The sequence below is a fragment of the Corvus cornix genome, chromosome 2 (genome assembly GCF_000738735.6).
Source record: "Corvus cornix cornix isolate S_Up_H32 chromosome 2, ASM73873v5, whole genome shotgun sequence".
NCBI lineage: Eukaryota > Metazoa > Chordata > Aves > Passeriformes > Corvidae > Corvus > Corvus cornix.
The window spans coordinates 18180203-18199398 of NC_046333.1; the positions used below are offsets into that span (position 1 = coordinate 18180203).

Below are 19196 nucleotides of genomic sequence, written 5' to 3' on the forward strand. Positions count from 1 at the left end.
TATTACATCCTAGGCTAGATGAGCAACCTTTTTTCATTTACAGGGGTGAAAAAATAGCTATAACAAAGAAACAGAATTAATATCCAGAAAGGCATAAGCAAACGTCCTCTTTCCCTCTGAAGTACTAGCTGCAGAATAAATTTTCTTTGACTTTGCTTCTACCCATTTGACAGCCACTGGCTTTTCTTTGTGGAGACAAACAGGGCTACATTTTGTGTGACTTAGTTTGTAGCTACTATTGGCTGAAGAACTCTGCTGCTATAATTAAAATTGATGATGCAGATTTTCAGAGCCTGTAGAGGGAGTACATGAGTACAACATCCTTCTGATGTGTTGATGGAGTGAAGGACTGGTAAATGGATATCTAGAATCTAGGAGGGCATTTCTCTCATTATTACAATTTAGGATGGTGACATTTTGACTGTAAGCTATTTAATAGTGTTTCTGTATTCATTAAGGGCAAAGTTCAACTTGGTGCAGACAGCTGGTGTATGGTCCTTTTATATAACACTTAAGCCTCATGATGAGGCTCAGGGAGGAAGGGCAGCTGTGGGCAGACCAACTGTGCAGGAGAGCCACTGGACCCTCTGTACATCAGAGGAAGTTTCAAAGGAGCCTCTGAATACACTAGTTCAGACACGTTATTAGGAAAGTCAAGGATGCAACCAAAGATTCACCAATACCTGTATTTTGGAGCCTAAGTAATCCACAAATAAGTTACCAAAATAAACTAAATTTCCCACAGACATTCATAAATATGAGTGGTTGTACTGAAGACTCAGAGTCCATCTGGGCAGTGCAGGACTGACTTTTCTTCACACTTTCCTGCAAGAGCCTGATTATTTGGGCTTTGTCTACAGACAAAGAAATTTGATTCCAAATACAAAAAGAGAAAGTGTTCTAATGTGTCCAAAGGTTGTGTAACCACTGGGGCAATTAACCAAATGTTATGCTTTGGTTTTATTAAAACCAAAATTCACAGAGGAGTTAAATTACTATTTTAAATCCTTCCTTTGTGTTGTTCCTGTGAAAAACATCTAACAATGTTATAAATAGGAATTCTTTAGATTTCATTTTCCCTACCTTACTATTTCCTCTGGATAGCAATTGTTAATAGTGTTGATATATTCCTGAAGAAGTGACCCAGGTTCTGCTTTTATTTCCTGAACCTTTTTAAGTCCACCAGTTGTTACAAAGAGACGACGTGCTTTACTGTCATGTGGTAACACCTACACACAGAATAGTACATTAAAAAAAATTCGTTTGAAGGAATCTGTATGCCACTAGATTCAAATACTGCTTATTTGTTTTTAATTCAGAGGACAGATAAAATGGAAAATCAGAGAAACAAAATCTGTAATGACAACTGTATTGTAACACCCCATTGTATAGGGAAAAAAACCATAAACCAGCCCTTTATGATAACAACATAATTTAACATGTACTTTAAAACATAACATACATAAAATAATGAATTTAATATTTATCCTTACATAAATAATATTTCTTGTATTATTCCTACAGTGACAATAAGATTGTGGAGAATAAATAGATAATAAAAACAGAACACTAACATGGAATAACAACAGCATCTGTTCCACTTAAACCAAGTTATTCAGGTCTTTTATGTCAGTTCCCATAGTTTAATTGTAGAGCTGAATTTTATATCATTATAATGATCTAGTATAGATTAGTGCATGAAAACAATACTGAGAATTGTTGCAAGTGAACAATACAGCCTTGAAGCATTACATGCTACTATTAAATTTCTAGATATTAAAATCCTTTAACACACTGTAGCCATGGAAGCCTTTTACAAACACACACACAAAGCAAAAATGTGAAGTTTCTGCAGCCAAAGGGGATGAGAAGCAGAAATGATCAGACAATAACATTCTGTGCTCCCTGAGTGATGCCAATACGCAGCTCTGTCCAGAGGACTGGAGGGAGGGAGAGAGGGAGGGATGAAGGGAGGGAGGCGGGGGCTGGGCCAGGCAAGCGAGAATGACAGCATGTAGTCCATAGGCCCATAGGGCTGCAATATTATTCAAAAAAAAAAGAGAGAGAGAGAGAGATAGAGAAAGACGGAAAGATAATGCAAGATGTCAGCTGCATCTACAGCAAAACCAGATGCATTTAAAACCAACTCTGAGATTTACAGATTATGAAGGCAAAAGCATTTTGTAAGCTTCCACACTGGTCAGACTTTAAGCCATAAGTGTGACTGTATTTCAGTGTAAAACAAGAGCCTCAAATGAGGAAGGGAGTGCCTAAAAGGATGAAGAAAAAGAACAAGATTTCTTCCATGCATACAGGCAAACAACCTTCATTTCTGTGGTCCCTCTAGGCTGTACAAAATCAACAGACAGGTAAAGAAAAAGCAGGAGAGCACAGAGATTTCTCTCTATTATATACTCCACAGAAGTGTCAGGAGCAACTGTGATCTTTTTGTTGTGGGAACTGAACAGACGTCTGTTTTCACATATCTCCCACAACAAGAACTGCCAAGAAGAAACTAGCAAGGAGACAGGATATGGCCCTTTCCCTGCCTTCCTCCTCCACACTGTGACTTCCAGGCTGGATAAGACAGCAGAAAACTCTATTGGAAGGGGCCCTAAAGAGAGAGAGCACCTCTGAGACACAGTCCCTTCCCCTAGTCCAACCTGAGACAGCACAGAATTGCACAAATCCTGAAAATGCTAATGCTAAAATGCACAGTCCAGCATGAAAAACAAATAGCACCCCATTTTGAAGCACAGCTTGGAAATAAGGCTTTTACTGTGCTATAAATAAGCCCTCAGAAGTAATAGACCACAGCTCTAAGAATAGGAAATTCCCAAGCTATGGTACAGGAAAGAAAAATGCTTTTACTACAGAGAACTTCATTTTAAAAGTATACTTCAGAAGAGCAAATGCCAGACAAGTATAGTTCAATAACATATAGGCAAAGGAGAAAAACAAAACAAAACAAAATATCAGCTAATATGAAGGGCATAAAGCCATTTCAATAGCAAGCAATATTCAAATATACCCTGGGTAACCAATTGCTATGCACTTGGCTCATTAATAGCTCCAGTTAGCATGGAGAAGCAAAACGGATTGGATTCTGTGCAAATCTCCACTCTTTGTACAGAATTAGCAATAAGACAGAACAAATTCAACTGTGGCAACATAATCAGGAATCTGCACTACCAACAGCAGGGCTTCCAGATCTGTCATAATCAGAACTGAGTATCAAGAGTGTTTTATTTGGCCATTTCCACAAAGAACATCTCACCAATGGAACTTGGTATACCCTGCTAACAGGTTACACTGCAGAGTATTGCACAAAACAGTCCATAGTTGAACAGGATTCCCAACACATGCTGAACATGACAGACACTGCAGATGTCCCAATTAGTTAGCAATTACTTACAAATTTTAAATATTTTTATTAAATTGTATCACTTTTACATGCTGTGTTCAAATCAACAATGTAATTAACAACTAACTTTCAAAACTTTGAGAGGGATGAGAAAAGATTTGGAATTTTTACACTTGCTTGAGACTGAAAATTAATCGGGATAAAAAGAATGAAGCCTTTATATTATTGTAAAATACCTGACTTAAGTCACTCCTGTACAGACAGCTTGTACTTTATCTAAAACAGATGTGACTGGGATTTATGTGATACATTGGCTCAGCGAAAATATTTGCACATGAGTTAATATTCCACTTAATCTCAAGAGGCAAGGAAGAAAAAAACACCTTGCTTTTAAGAAACTGTTTTTCCAGTCTTAGGATGAATTATAACAGATTCCAAATGAAACAGTATCCAGCTGTATCAGACAAAAGAACAGGATCCAAACTGCTTTTGAAGAGGATGCTTGAGCACCCTGAGAAAACAATAACACCTTTAGAGCGACTTCTTCTTTGGAAAGATAGCTTCCTTGCTAAATGGGAAACAACTAACAAATTACACACCAAGCAGCGCCTTTTCTTACCTTACTAAACTGCCCAATAATATGCTTCATAATATTGGGAGGAGCCTCATGAAGCAATGGTTCAAGTGCTGGAAGATACGTGCATTTCTGAAGAATGTTCTTTAAGGCTTTCTTAGTCTATTGAAATGCAAAATAAAATTTCTCTAGTAAGACATCAATGAAAACAACAAGAATTCATATATATATATATATATATATCACTGAAGTCTGATCAAAAAAGCAAATTGATCAGAATTTTCAATGAGCAATTTCTGAATAGAAACTATGGTATCTATCAGGTCACTTAATGAAGAATCAATTTTCTACTTAGATTTATTAAACCTCAAAACCTACAGTGCATTATATTCTTATTGTGTTATCTACAGTCAAAGTAATGGCAATTTTCCTTTGACTATAATGAGCTGGAGTAGACCCTTTAGGTAAATTGAAGTACTCTAATATAATAAGAAAGTTAAATCAAAACACATTTTAAAAGATTGTATTCTAGAAGTGGCTTACTAGGAGAGGCTGCTGGTCTGGGATAGCAAAGTGCAGTACTGTCCAGGCAGGGGGGAAAAGAGAGAGTGAAACAATTGTGCATTGCTGCATATTTCTGAAAACAAACTCAATGTTGATCGATACAAGCAGTAGTGACCTTCTTGAACAAGATTACAGGTACAGCTAATTTGGCTTCAATATTTTTGGGACCACTAGAAATTACTATATGAAAGTTACTTTACAGATCTGGAATGTGATATTTCAGTGGAATGTGCAGAAGCATAATGCAACATGGGAGATCATATCCTGTCCTATTACACTCTTCAGCTGGTTCACTTACTGTTGCTCAAAAGCACACTTTACTAAACTGCAACTCCACTAGCTCCCACACAAGGAAAGGCCCTAAACATGGGCAGTTGCATGTTTTAAAGAGCAGAGCCTTGATTAGCTGTTACAGTTTTATTACAATAATAAAAATGTAAGCAAAATTTCTAAAAGGACTATAATATTTTCTACAAGAGCTTATACTTGCAAAAAAAGAAGTAGATAATTAGAAACGAGTCACAAGAAATTACAGCATTTATGGGTCTATGCAACTCTGATCTAAACTGGGAAAAAAATAAGGAATTAGACTGCGGTGGCTATAGCATATGATTGGGTATACACCATATGCACATGCATTAGGACCAGCCAGTCCCCTAATAAATGACACAGCCTTCAGACACCCTGCACCCAGGAAAGCTGTGACTTGGTGAGCATCAATAAAAACACATATAATTTAGTCGTTTTTAAGCACTTAAACCTCTTGATTACAATTAATATACCATACTGCAAATACTACAAATATACTTGCTTTCATTTTAAGATCTTCTGAGCTGCGTGTGTCCACATAGATATCAAGCAGTGTGGGCAGCACGTTTGCTACTGCAACATGACGTGCATGCTCAGCAGTATGTCTTCCAATCTGTCCCAAGGCCCAAGCAGCTGCTGCCTTAATATGATCTTCATGTTCTTCTATCAAGCAGACACATAGTGGTGGTATTCCCTGTAGCATTAATCAAAAGCACAACCTTTACAAATGTAGACCAGGGAATGACAATGCGAAGCAGATACAGATAGTTAGAAAATGTTTCTTTATTTACACCCTTCTTCTTAAAAAAGCTGTAAGAGAATGCATGCTAGCAGCGTCATATTTTTACATCATCATGATTAGCAAGAATTTTTAATAAATCTTAATAGATACAGTTAAAGAGAAACAGATTCAATGTTGTAAGTCAGAAGGCAGTTTGAAAAAAATGCAAATTTAAGGTATAAAAAGAATACACAACATAGTTCAGACTGTACTGAGTAAAGGTTGCAGATTTCTCAGACTGAAAATAAAAGAATTTGTGCTTATAATTCTATGAAATCAGTTTAAGACCAGAAGGGCTCAATCACTGAGTCTTTCTTATTACCCAAAGCACTAAATTTCAACTTATCAACCTCTTCTTGAGTCCAGTAGTTTATGTTTGACTAATCCAATCACTTCCAGAAAGGTTTCAACTCATGATTTGCAGGCATCAAGAGATGGAGATCTCACATCCAGCTCTTACTAAAGTTGTTCTGGTTCAGGGTCTTTATACTTTCTCAACAACTACTTAGCAGCTGGTATTTTATGCCAAAACACTCCAATAGGAAACATTTCATGCTACTTTATGTAAGGCAAGGCTACTACACCTTTATCCCAAAAACCTTTTTCTCCATCCCATGAATCCTTCTTTAGTCTTTTCTGCACAGTTCTCTGCTTTGTTGTTTTGGTTTTTTTTCCCAAGAGCCTTTTCAAATACAGACAGTAGAACTATATATATTACTACCACTGATAGATTAACTTCTCTTTTCCAATAATGCTTCATCTTCTATTCTTTCATACCACAAAGGACTAAATTGTTGCAGGTTTTTTTGCCACTGCATTACAGCAGAAGACCACAATGAAGTGTTTGTCCAGTATGATTCCAAAAATCATTGTTCAAAATTCATCCTTTCTAGGTTAGAGTACCATGGAATGGAGCTATCACTTTACATCGTAACATCATCAGCGTCTAACTGCATGTGGTTATGGTTCCAGATTACCAAGCCCTGTCCTCAGCACTATGAACTGCTCCACAAGCTTAGCTTCCTCTGAAGCAGTTTTTTTTAATGGGTTTTGGGTTTATTCAGGTTTATTATTATTTCTTTTTGGATCATTCATTAACATATTTAATTTCATCAAAGTTTGCCCAGATCCCTATAGCAGCTCTCATGGCAGTTCCACTCAGTTATTACAGGAATCACTATTACTCTTCAAAAATTTAACACTTAGGGGCTTCTTCTAGAACTTAATCCTGGTTTCATCCCACTTAAAACACTCAACAGGAGGAGCGTATTTGCTCTAGGCATCCCTGAAAGTGGAAAGACAGACACATCCAGAGAAGAAGGGCCTCCAGAGAGGGAAAGAAAAAAGCATCTATTTCTTTAGTTTTAAAATACAGAGGAGCATTTTTTTGATCACTCCTACTTTCCTTGCATACTATATTACGTTATGTGGTAGCACCTGTCATTTTTCAACTTGCATTTCTACTAGAAGACACTTCCGTTCCTCTGTTTATATTGTTTTGTTGTTTCCACTTATACAGTATATTTTAAATGACTGACATAGTGTGAAAATGGGTCAAAAATGTTTGTGAAATAATTTCCTTCCTTCTGTCATTAGTTAGCATTACTCACATCAGACTACTATGCCAGGCACTAACTTCACCTATTACAAACGTTGCAAATTCTCCCTCTCCAATATCATTGCCCAGCAGAATTTATTTAAACCTGAAAATGTTTAAATGTTTAATTTTACTCATTTGAAATGTCACTTGCATAACTGAATCAAACCACACTAACATTAGAAACTGAGGTCTTTTCAAGTCTGAAGACTGCTGTCGCAAGATACTCTAGCAGTACTAGCAGAGTCATGCTAGTACAATGAAGAACATGCCATTAAACATAGTTGTTTCAAAGGTTTTGACGTAGCCACAAATACACATTTTAAGGGGAAGCAGACTACAGAAATTCAGTGTCTTATTTTCTGTACCCATGCAATTGCAACACAGAAAAATCATGCACTGTAATACCAACTAGGGTATTTTGTAAAAGGTTCAACACCATAAAGACACCCTGTTATCAGGTTACCACATAATTTCACTCATAGCAAGCAGCAATACGAGGAGAAAGTGCATTCATCAAGAGCAAGTATATAATCCTGTCACAAAATACATTCTCTGCCTATGTTAATTTGTATCTGTACCACAGAATACTGCTGAAGAACCATACGAAGACAACAAAGTAATAGCTAACCTTGGAGACAATCACTGCCATTGACAGGTTCTCCGAATGAGCCGCCACATAACCAAGTGTCATGATGCCAGGCAGTCTGACAGTCCCTCTGCAGCTGCCAATACAATCAATCACAGCAGCAACTCCGCCTGAATTTACTATAAGCTGTGAAAGCTGAAAAGATAAACAGAAGAGATTAGATACTGTGAAGTATCAACAGGCATAAAGTACTACATCAGAGTAGTCTTTTAATGTATCGCTGCTGATTTACAAAATAAAGATAGAATAAGAGCAATGTATCATACAGACTGTTGGGAACTAAGTGCAGCATGAAGTTTTCAGAATGAAGCTAATTTGCCACTGTGTTTTTGAATGACTTTACTTCAAGGAAATCAGGGTTCTGAACTCTTGATTCTGTATAGCATTGAATGACATATTCTCAACTCCATCATCACACGCCAGAGAATGTGCAAATGACAGCCTATCAAAAATGATCTTGAAGATGCACCTACTGAGCCAGATACTGTTTCATCCTAGTGCTCCCTCATTCCCAAGCTAACATCCTATGTTCTGTGCAGGAACAGAGGGAAAGGCCCATTCCTCCTCTTACCTGCATTCTAAATTACCTCTGTGACATAAAATCCTTTGTGGATCCTCACACTGAGGCATGAAGCCAAGGACAACTATTCTGGATGTGCAAAACCGACTTGGGCTGCACCACTCCGCCATGTTAGCATGCTCTGAGGGAAGTGTCTAGGAAACACACTTGATGGGCAATGGAGTCTGCCCCAGAATGCCAAATTACACAGCCATGCTTGTAAGCTATGCAACATGGGTTTTTTCCAAAAGGAAACTTCTCACGTCAGTTGAGGGACAGCAGTAGAATATGTATGATATCAATAATGCATAGAAATTAAAATTATTTCTTAGTATTATTATTATTTTCTTCCACATTTTTAGGTATATCCCATTCTCCCTACAGATTCCAAAGCAAAAGGTACATGTTCTTAAAAGTCAAAATTAAATTAACAAAACTGAGGCACGTGAATTCCCAATCCAGTTGATTTCTATAAATATGAAATCCACCTTTGTCTTAGAGCCTTTAAAAGGGGATTGTTTTCTTCATGAAACAGCCAGATTAAATTTTCAGTTATTACTTAGGAAAATCTGTTCACATGATTGTGAATTACAGCCCGTGGCAACCAAGTCCTACGTCCGGACACAGCCATGTGCACCTGCATGTGCAGAGCTCCTGCCGCATCCCTCAGTGCTCGCTCTAAGTCCCTCTGATGCTGACCTTCACGGGAATTTTACTGCATTTGCAGATAGAGAGCCAAGATTGAGAAGCCATGAGTCTCAACTGACAGCCAAGTCCTCTAGAAATATCATTTGCCAGCCTGTCTCCGCTGCAACACGTATTGCTTGAATAGAGCTGCCCAGAGATGGACAGTCATCTCTGTCACTCTGAAGTCAGACACGGACTGTGACCTTCCATTGGGAGTCACCAAGATCCTTCCTACTGCTCCTTCGGAGAGCTGCTAGCACGGCCAGTTCCTCTTGCATGGAGGATCTGGTGCTAGCAGCTCTTCTGACTTTACCTCTCTGGCTTCTGACTCTAGGGCGCCCTTTGATAATGATAATTTCTTCACTTCTTTGAGGAAGTGAAGTTGCATTGCCCATGAGGTACAGAGAGAAAGCAGGAAATGTGCCAAGACTGTAAACTTTTATCACCAGTTTAAAGAGTGGCAGGCTGAAAAAACTGCACAACATTCATGTTTACTCAGTTGTTAAGTTAGTACCATGATTTTGAAATGACTATGCTCAGCATTAGTGTGTTCCACAAATACACGGCTTATATTTCATTCCAAAGTCATATTAAGAGCCTTTTAATTATCTCTGTGGTCTGGCAGATTAACATAGTTATAATCATACGGTTTTCCTATTTATTTTGTATTGGCTTTGCCAAACATCCCCACCTTCCTATAGGCAAAAACACTCTAAATGCTCAAATTACAAACTCAAGTTACCATCAAGTTAATAATAAATAAAGAGAATTTTTGACCTGCGCTGTCATTGGAAAAATAATTAAAACGTGATCCCAGTACCCCTGAAGATTTTTAAAAAGACACACACCATCTATTATTGTTAAAGCATGATCTTGCAATTTATTAGCTGGTATCATGACTTCTGTGAGGCTTTTCTCATAAGATTTTTAATATCTAGGACTGACAGTACTGTCAGCCTAGAACTCCCCCTCTGTGCTGATATCTCATAGAATGAAGTAGCTAGGTATACATTTTATGACTCCCAGTTTCCTAACCCAATTCATATTCAATACACATCTCATAATATCAGCAAGCATTTCCATATTTTCCAATGAACATGCCAAACAGCTATTTGCCCTCCCTTTCGAAAAGCAAATGACAGAATAATCTTGTATTTTATTTAAAGTGTAAAATCTAATGATATGACCTTGTATTTGCATTTTCAAGGTTTTACCTCAGGCGTATGCTTTGCTATCTCTCTAATTAAAGTCGCACCATTTTTCTTGACATATTCATCTGAATCCTTCAGGCATGTGAGCACAACTGGGAAAATTTCTGCTTCAACCACCAACTCTGCAAGATCCACTGAATGCTTTGCTATCTGGCTTAGAGCTGACAGCACCTGACGCTAGTAAATAAAAATTGTTATAAAATCAATAGTATACAAACATCCCACAACACACACTCCCCCTGCACACAAAAATCTATTGCATCAAGGAAAACAAAGAAGGATAGGGAAAACAATTACAGCTATTTCACAATTCACTGAGTCAATTCATGGACAAATATAATGGCATAGAACATTCGCTGGTTCCTGAATAAAAGTTTCTCTTTTGTTTTACCCCATTCAAGCTTGTATGTATTAAAAAATACAAACCAATAAAAACACACCATTTAAAACTGTAATTTAAAATTTAGTAAAATCTATAGAAAGTATTTTTATTTGCATAAATTGGATCTGTCAGATCTTATATTAAGAAATTTTTGTGGCATTTTTATGTTGTCTTCTGTTTGTTAGAGCAAGACAGAAAACTTACAAGAAACAATTTTTTTGTCAATTAAACGCTAGTGATTAAACCTTTGACAACAGCTATTCACATCAGATAGTACATTCTAAAACAATAATAAGTTCACTATTAACAGGCTTATTGTATAATCTTTAGTATGCAAAACCTTTTTTGTAACTGAAATGTGCCAATTTTATCTATTGAAAGTATCTGTTGCATTCTTCATATACTACATATTTCTTAAAAAAACCCATACTATTCACTTTAAAGATTAGTTTAGCTGTTCCTCATAGAGCTGCAGTTTATAACGAGTAGCTAAATTTGTAAATATGTTCAGAACTCTTTGTCACTAACTACATAGTTACATTTTGTTAACACCCAAACCCAGAGCTTCTAAATAAATATGCACATCTGTGTCTTTGATTCAATCTCAAGTAATGACTGGTATAATGGAGATAAAAAAAAGTTAAATGTACCTTCAGTTTAGCATCAGGGTTCGGGATCATCTGAGCTAAGTGAGCGATAGCTCCTGCATCCACTACTGTCTGTGCTAACTCTGGAGAATGCTTTGAAATATCACTGAGAGTTGAAGCAGCAATCCTTTTCAAAGCAATTTCTGGCTCCTGGATACAGAGCACTAAAAGAGGAACAGCGCCTGCATCCACCACAGCTTGTGACAGTTCTGTAGGTCCAAGGAAAGTAATTAAGTGAGTATGGGTGACTGACCCTTGTGCAAGCCATTTTTCACCCTGACAGATACAGCAAAGGAAAAAGGGGAGGGTGTAGTTCACTGTCTCGACATCTGCATTTCAAATCAGCCCTCCTGGTTTCATAAACCGTGTGGACCAATCCACAACTGAAAAGAATGCAGGTCAATAGATGGACCCCCATTTACATGCACACATTTGAGGTAGATTAGGCTGAAATGGTTTGTTATTCTGTTTTCTTTTTCTTTTTTTAAAGTAAGCAGATGTCAGCTGTTTAAACCCTGGCTATTCTACACTGATCAATAGGAAAGCATTTTATGCATGGCTAACAACAACACAGAAAGCCAAAGTACCAAAATTTTACCAACCAGCTAATTAGAGAGCATTTTACCCTCTTCAAATGATAAGCAGATATTAGCATAGATCAAATGCCAAAAACAAAAATACAAAAAACATACATAAAATATTTATCTTACATAAAATACTGGAAAAATGGAACTTGCTGATCAAAACTAGTCTTTGCTACCATACACAGGATGAGACAGAATTTATATCTTAATGACAAGAAAATGTTATCATACACAATTAGACAAATGAGAAATATCATCAGTGATATTGTGTGTCTGAGATTAGCACAACATCTTTAACTAACTGCACCTTAAACAAAAAAAAAAAAAAAAATCTGAGCATGTGATTAGCTGACATGGACAAAAATTACACTATTAGAAATTCATTAGCTCTCTCTGTGTATGCAGCATTAATCACAGTCCTAAAATGAGAATTACTGGATATCAGAAGCAAAATTTATATTATAACCAAGCTGTGCTATTTTAAAATAGTGTTGAAAAAGTGGTAAAAACCATAGGGGATTCAATAATCTATTAGGTTCTTCGTTCAGTTTTGCTACACCTTATTATGCATATCCATTATTATCTTTAACATTTATCTTGACTTACAGTACCATGGCAACATATGGCTGTTGTATTTCAAGACTCTAACTTAGCTTTTGATTTATAGTCCATCCATAAAGAGATTTTCATACTAAGAAAAATACAGCATACTTCATTAAATATACATAGACTAATATAGTTTTTCATGAAATCTGTAAGTCATGTCATCATTATGTTGTTAATATCCAAATAATGTTCCAGACCAGATTTGTTTTCAATTAGTGAGTTATAGCCACACACTGCAATACATGTGATAAGTCAAATATTTACACTGTATGTTATTTTATGATACAATATTTTAAAGAAAAAGTAAATATTACATCAAAAATATTAAATATAGCAGCAATTTTTAAACTAATACAATACCCTGAAATTAGCTTAGTTAGCTAGAGTGTGGTGCCAATAACAGCAAAGATGTGGGTTCAACCCCTGTAAAGGCCATTTACTTAAGAGTAGGACTTGATGATCCTTGTGGGTCCCTTCCAATTCAGAACATTCTGTGAATCTGTAAAATTAACTCTACAAAGTTCATTCTTCAAATAACTATTTGACTGAAAATGTATCGCATGCATCCTCAAAATACACTCAGATCATAAGATTTCAACAAAACTCAAATTCTGTACCTTCAGTTTTACAAACTCGAAGCGAAATGTACCTGAAATGTATGTAAAAACAAATCTGGAAACGAGCTAATCAATATAAGTGCTATGAGCTACAGTCAGCTTTTTGTGGAAAAAGCCACGCTCAGTTTCTTCAGATTATGCTTTGTTGCTGTACACTGACCAAGTGGAATACTTGGTGATCTACTGACCAACAGTCTAGACCAACCCATCCGATTGTGCCTCAGAACTTCAGACCAACCAGCTCCATTGGCCACCGTCTGCTGGGAAATGCTAGTATCAGGAATCTGATGTCAAGAGGGACACAGTGCTAGAAGAACGGGCTTCTTTGATGTCTTATGAGCTAAAATCATGAAGTTCAGGCAGGGAGAGAAAGAGCAATACTTCCAGGTCACAGCTACACTCAGGCATGCAAAAGCAACCATGAAAGTTATTTCAAAAGAGCAAACTAAATCTGATTCCATTTAGATCAGCTCTTGATATTAGAAGTCTGATATCACTTAAATACTGATGGCTACTGTTGGTCATGGGTAATTAAACGGTTTTTCTTCCAGTGGTGTTTATAAAGTTCATGGCTAATAACTTACCACATGGAGCGCTGGACCATGTGTCAAGACAGACAAGTCCTAAATGGACTGTCAGAAAAACAGAAAAGCTTAGGCAGGGAAGAAAGGAAATACAGTACTTCCCATCATGTTTCCCTGCAAATTCAGTGCAAAATTACAATTCTAAGTATTAATGATTCTATTATAAATTGTAATTCTTTTTCTTTTCCCCTGCAAGGAAAGGGTCAATTAATCTTCCTAGATATTGGTAGAATATCTTTAATGCCGACTATACACCAAAGGATTCATGAAACTTTGCCATTCAACTAGAAACACAGAGGTGGGAAAAAAATAAGACTGAGAAGGAGTTAGAGGAGAAAATAAACTTGTCAAGAAGAAATTTTTAAAACCAAATATTCAGTCAGAAAAAATTAAAATAACTGGAACAAATCACAAAGACTCTTCCAAATATTACGCCAAGGCTGTATTGTAAGGGCAAAGACAAGACCCACAGCTGCAGAGGATAACGACAGCAGAGAAAAGCTAATGTATGAACCTCATTTAATTCCACTGAAGGTTATGAAAACTACAGGCTTGGAACTCACATTGGGGTACAACTCAAGGAACTTGTCTGAGTACATGATGGTAAAGCTGAACTTCTCCCTATGTGAGTGGAAGTAGGAAACCTAACTCTATATGTTCAGAGACAAGAAAACTATGGCTCAAAACTGACCATAAATTAATCACTTTCACCCAGATCTACATGAGGAAGATTTTAGCAAGTGGAGAGACTGCAGACAAGACTCAAATGAATGTAGAAGAAAGACTAATAAAGACAGATTTTGGACTCTGAGATGCCACCAGTTCAACTAGAAGTTGTACTAGAGTTGCGCTGGTTTGTGTTAATATAAAAGTACTCATCAGGGACGAAGACATTAATTCTAAGTTGAAGCCTCGTCTGAAGCCTCATCATGAGTTTACATGATCAGGAAGAGTGGAAAGCAAACAAAGTGGAGTCAACATCCTACCTACATACCCACTGAAAACAATGGGAAGTCTTACAGGATTATCTAAATTAGTTTAAGGTGTTAAAAAAAACCCCAGTAACATTAACATGTTGGCAATAATAGTACAGAAAAAAAAAAACAGATGAGGGAAAAAAGATGAAGGTGAGAAAGCGAACATGCAGGTTGTCACCAGAGAAAGAAAATCAGCTCAATATTGTATTGACAATATACGATATTATATCCACATAGTAGAGCAGCAGCAGTTGGAAGGAAATGCAAGTTTCAGTTCAGACCAGAGTTCTCAAACAGACCTTGCTGTGGTAGCAGGTGCATCCACAGGAAACAACAGGTTTTGACCAAAACAACCACCAATACTGTATTTTTCTGAGGACTGTGTGGTCATTTTATGGCCACATAGAAAAACTCTAATTCCCACAAGTAGCCCAAAGGCTGCACTTCAAAATCAGAGGTTTATGCAGGCCACTACAACCACAGTGCTAAAGATTCCACTGGAATCAGTGGGAAAACCTTTCATAATGAGAATGGAGGTTAGACTCAAATGACTGAAGAGCTGAAAAACCCGTTCTAGTAGCTGATGCTGCTTTGAGGAGGAAGCTGGACTAGAGATCTCCCAAGATCCCTTCCAAGCTGAGCTATGATCCACTGTATGACAGAAAATGAGCAAAACTCTGCTCTTAGCAATATGCTTCAGTATGAATGGTGTTGTTTATTTTTGTTTTCCCATCAATTTACAGTATACTGAAGCAGGTATGAGACAATCAATAAGTTACACCTTTAATGTAGACTAATAAAATGGAAAGCCAAATTATTTGCATACTTCAAAGAAAAGAACTTTGCACTTTAAAAGTAACTGAATATGGGATAAGTAAAATGTTACAAAATACTTTTCATGGACCTGATGGTATTTATGGTATTTGAAACACCCTACATTTCTGTTTAAACACAAATAGTACAAATAATGAATAGCAAAATCACAGCACATTGGTTTGTACACTTTGGAGTGAGATCAGTATCTGAAATTCAGCTCAAAGGGAAAGAAAGAGCAGAACTGCCTAAATTTTGGAATCTGACCGGGCAAGATTTCTAGTGCCTTAAAACCTCATGAGACATTTGTCTTGACCTAAAATCTCACAGGCCTTCTGGAGATATCTGTTCACATAAGAACTGCATTTTAAGAGATTTTTATATGAAGTCAGTACAGAACTTGCTAACCAGAGAATGTTTTCATCAGAGGGGGAGAAAAAAAAAAAAAAGCCTAGATTTCTCAAAATTGAAGCCTTTTCAGGGGAACATACACTGCAGTTCTTAGACAGTAGTTTTAGTAGGTCATGGATGCATTTCTGATAAAAAGCAGAGAGAGAGACCCTCACCATTGAAGTTATCGGTGAATGCCGAGAGCCTTTGATTGCGCTCATAAAGACAGAAGTTCACATCCTGCCTAAAACAGATCAGGACTTTAACCCCAGAGATATGCCCTAATTATTGAACTTTTCTTGCTGGGGCAAACAAATCTCCCTACTCCTCAACCTTTTCAGGAGAGAGAAAAATTCTTGTCTTAATATTGTCCCAGTTCGGAACTGTAACAATTTTTGAAACTGAAAAACCTTTTGTGGCTGGGGGAAACCATTTCGCACCCAGCTCTATTTTTAAAGCTGCATTATGTGTCCACAGACAGTCAATGACAGAAAATCATAACTGCCAAATTTGGTCATCAGGAGCATGTCAGTCTAATCCAGAGTTTCACGAACAGTAAACACCAGCTATTGATAAGAAAAAGTCTCTGTATCCCATTTCTCTATCTCTGTATCCCATCTCCAACAATATCCTGTTGCAAAGGCATGCTTGTAGCAGTGTAAGAAACATATCATGCACAGTATAACTCCTCTACTTTCAATAATCATTTTAGAGACATACTGTGACTGTGTTATAGAGGCAGGTAAATCCCCTAAATTGGCTGTAGCCAGGCAATTTTTTCAGGGATCTTTTGGTGGGTTTTTGTTGGCATTCAGGGTTTTTTACTGATTACATCTACTGATCTATGTCCTGATGCTTGCAGCTTGGTAGCACTCACAATTTCAACTTAATTTCTGAGGACGTTGTTCTTATTGTCGTTGTAAATTGACATAACGTATGCACCCATTCACCATCAGTGAATAAATTATTCATAACCATGGAATAAAAATTTGTACAAGGAATTTGTTGTCTTCAATACCCCCACATCACCTCCATCTTTGCAGACAAGGCTGTCACAGAGTGAACTGGATCACCCTAAAGCTCAGTCAGCATTCATGCAGTGAATAGCATGAAGGGCAATTGAAGTGAGTCAATATTGATTTACTGACATAACAAAACTGCAGAAATGTTCATGTTAAGAGTAACACACACACACACACACTACACAGATTTATACAAATGAATGCTTTTGATATTTAGATAAATATCTTTCAGATGGAACAAACAATTATTTTCCACAAGGGTGGAATTCAATCCTGATGACCAAAAGATAAAAGATCTTTACCAGAGAGGTCTCCCAATAATTAATTTGTTCCCCAGAAAATGCAGTCTGTTAGAAAGGTGCTAACAACTTTGGAGACTGTCCCAGAAAGCTAACCCTCTAAGTGGGAAGAGGGGAATCTCCCATGCCTTCTCCAGTCCAACACACTGTATTGATTAAAAAACAAAGAAAATCACTTCCAAAATCAGTCTATGTACATTTTAGAGCCAAAACCAAATATAAAACCATGAGTTAATGTTATGATCCTAAAATTAGTTTAAACAATATGAACACTAACCATTTCTCCCACCCCTTCCAGCTAGCAGTTTCTTCCCTCAGTACTTTCATTCACAGTCTCAACTTTTACTTGAACTACATAAATAGCTGGTAAAAGAACTATCAACCACGTGGATCAGCTTTTAAATAGGAACATGACACCACCAGTGAGTTATACAACTGCCTGTGAGACAGCAGTGAACTGCTCAGTATTGGATTCCTAGGATCTATTCCTGACTCTCAGAGAGCAGTGTGGTCCACTGGCTAATGATAACAGTCAGTGCAATAAATTTGGCCTATTTATCCTGTAGACACTGCTGTAAGCTGAATGAAACTTGCTTCTCCCTAACCTTCTCCATTCAACTATGTATATAAAACAAGAACTAATGTCAAGCAAAAGAAATTTGGTTCTGCAGTAACACTTAAACAATATATAAAGATTCAGAAATCTCTTCATGAAGAGGAACAAAGCAGAGTGTCCTTTCCAGGCCACAGGCCCTACTCCCAATCTCCTCTTAAAGCACCTCTCATAACTGGGCACTGCTGGTGTCAGGTATGCCAGTTTCCCACAAAAAGGTACAGCATTGTTGGAATGGTACAGTTACATTAGGGTTTTATCCCAAATTTAAAACTTTGCAACAGTAGAGAAGAAAAAGCATCTTGTTCTATTTACCAAAATAATGCAATTTATTTTAATTATCACATAACATTAAGCTCAAAGATAACACACGTGAAACTTGTTACCTGGATTGTGTCGGGCAATATACCCAAATGCCCAAGATGCACCTTCTTTGACTCCAGGGTCAAAATCTTCCAAGCAAATCACCAGCATTTCCAGTGCTCCACATTGAACTATTGCCTGAGCTAGCTGAGGAGAATGTTTAGCAATTGCTCTTAGCACAAATGCAGCTGTTCTCTTGTAGTAACGCTAGACAAATCAGAAACAAACATTCACTAACATTGAGAAGTTCAAAGCATAATATAGTACAGACATGCCTAAATTAGACTTTTTTAGTAGAAGCAATATCTTATACAGATCCAAATCAGGACCACTAGACATCACACAAACAATGAAGCTACAGTTCTTTGGGACAGCTCATGATATAAAATCTGCAGTAAGTGCATAAATGAACAGAAAAAAAATGAGAGAGCTAAGAGGGGAAAAGACAGTAGTCTAGGTAAGTCTGTTTAAGTGAGTAGTGAACAACAAGAGCTGCAAAAACAATAATTCTTAACATATTTCACCAGATTACACAGGTTATGCAGGGCAAGCTCCTAAAATAATTCTACCCATCTGTAACACTTGCAAGGTTTTACACTTTCTAATACAGATACCCTCACAACATCTCTATGAGAAAACACTACTTACATTTGCAAACAGGAAACTGACACAGAGAGAATTAGATACAATAAAAGAGTTCAGGATCTGAATCCTGAAATGCCTAAATACAGCTAGGATACTGAAAACCCATCCCACCAACATCCAGTATTGAATAACCCTCCATTTTGACCTGCAATTTTACTCCTGCATGTGTCCAGACAAAATCTCACTTTGAACAAGACTAAGCATCTTGGCCCTTCTGTCATAAGAGCAAGCAAAGTCTAAGCTCTTGTCTCAATTCTACCCATCTCCCTCAGTGCTGGACCAAATACATGTTTTCAGCATGTACATATAACACATGACCCTGCACACATCATGGGGCTTCCACATAAACTGCAGCAGTG

The 19196-nt window shown here is 37.1% G+C and overlaps 1 protein-coding gene across 5 annotated transcripts in view; it reads right to left on the reverse strand.

Annotated features, from left to right (window-relative positions):
* Positions 1-19196, reverse strand: part of SPAG6 (sperm associated antigen 6) — a 51983-nt gene that overhangs the window by 18953 nt on the left and 13834 nt on the right. For 3 of the 5 annotated variants that reach the window (XM_039549371.1, XM_039549369.1, XM_039549370.1), the window contains 7 exons: positions 18216-18399; positions 11328-11533; positions 10299-10472; positions 7821-7973; positions 5314-5505; positions 3984-4100; positions 1084-1229 (listed from right to left, as the gene is read on the reverse strand). In XM_039549371.1, the coding sequence (XP_039405305.1) occupies positions 1084-1229; positions 3984-4100; positions 5314-5505; positions 7821-7973; positions 10299-10472; positions 11328-11533; positions 18216-18399 (1172 nt within the window). Of the gene's footprint in view, positions 1-1083; positions 1230-1275; positions 2615-3983; positions 4101-5313; positions 5506-7820; positions 7974-10298; positions 10473-11327; positions 11534-18215; positions 18400-19196 lie in introns of those variants that run through there. The other 2 variants (XM_039549373.1, XM_039549372.1) reach the window with 2 other exon arrangements.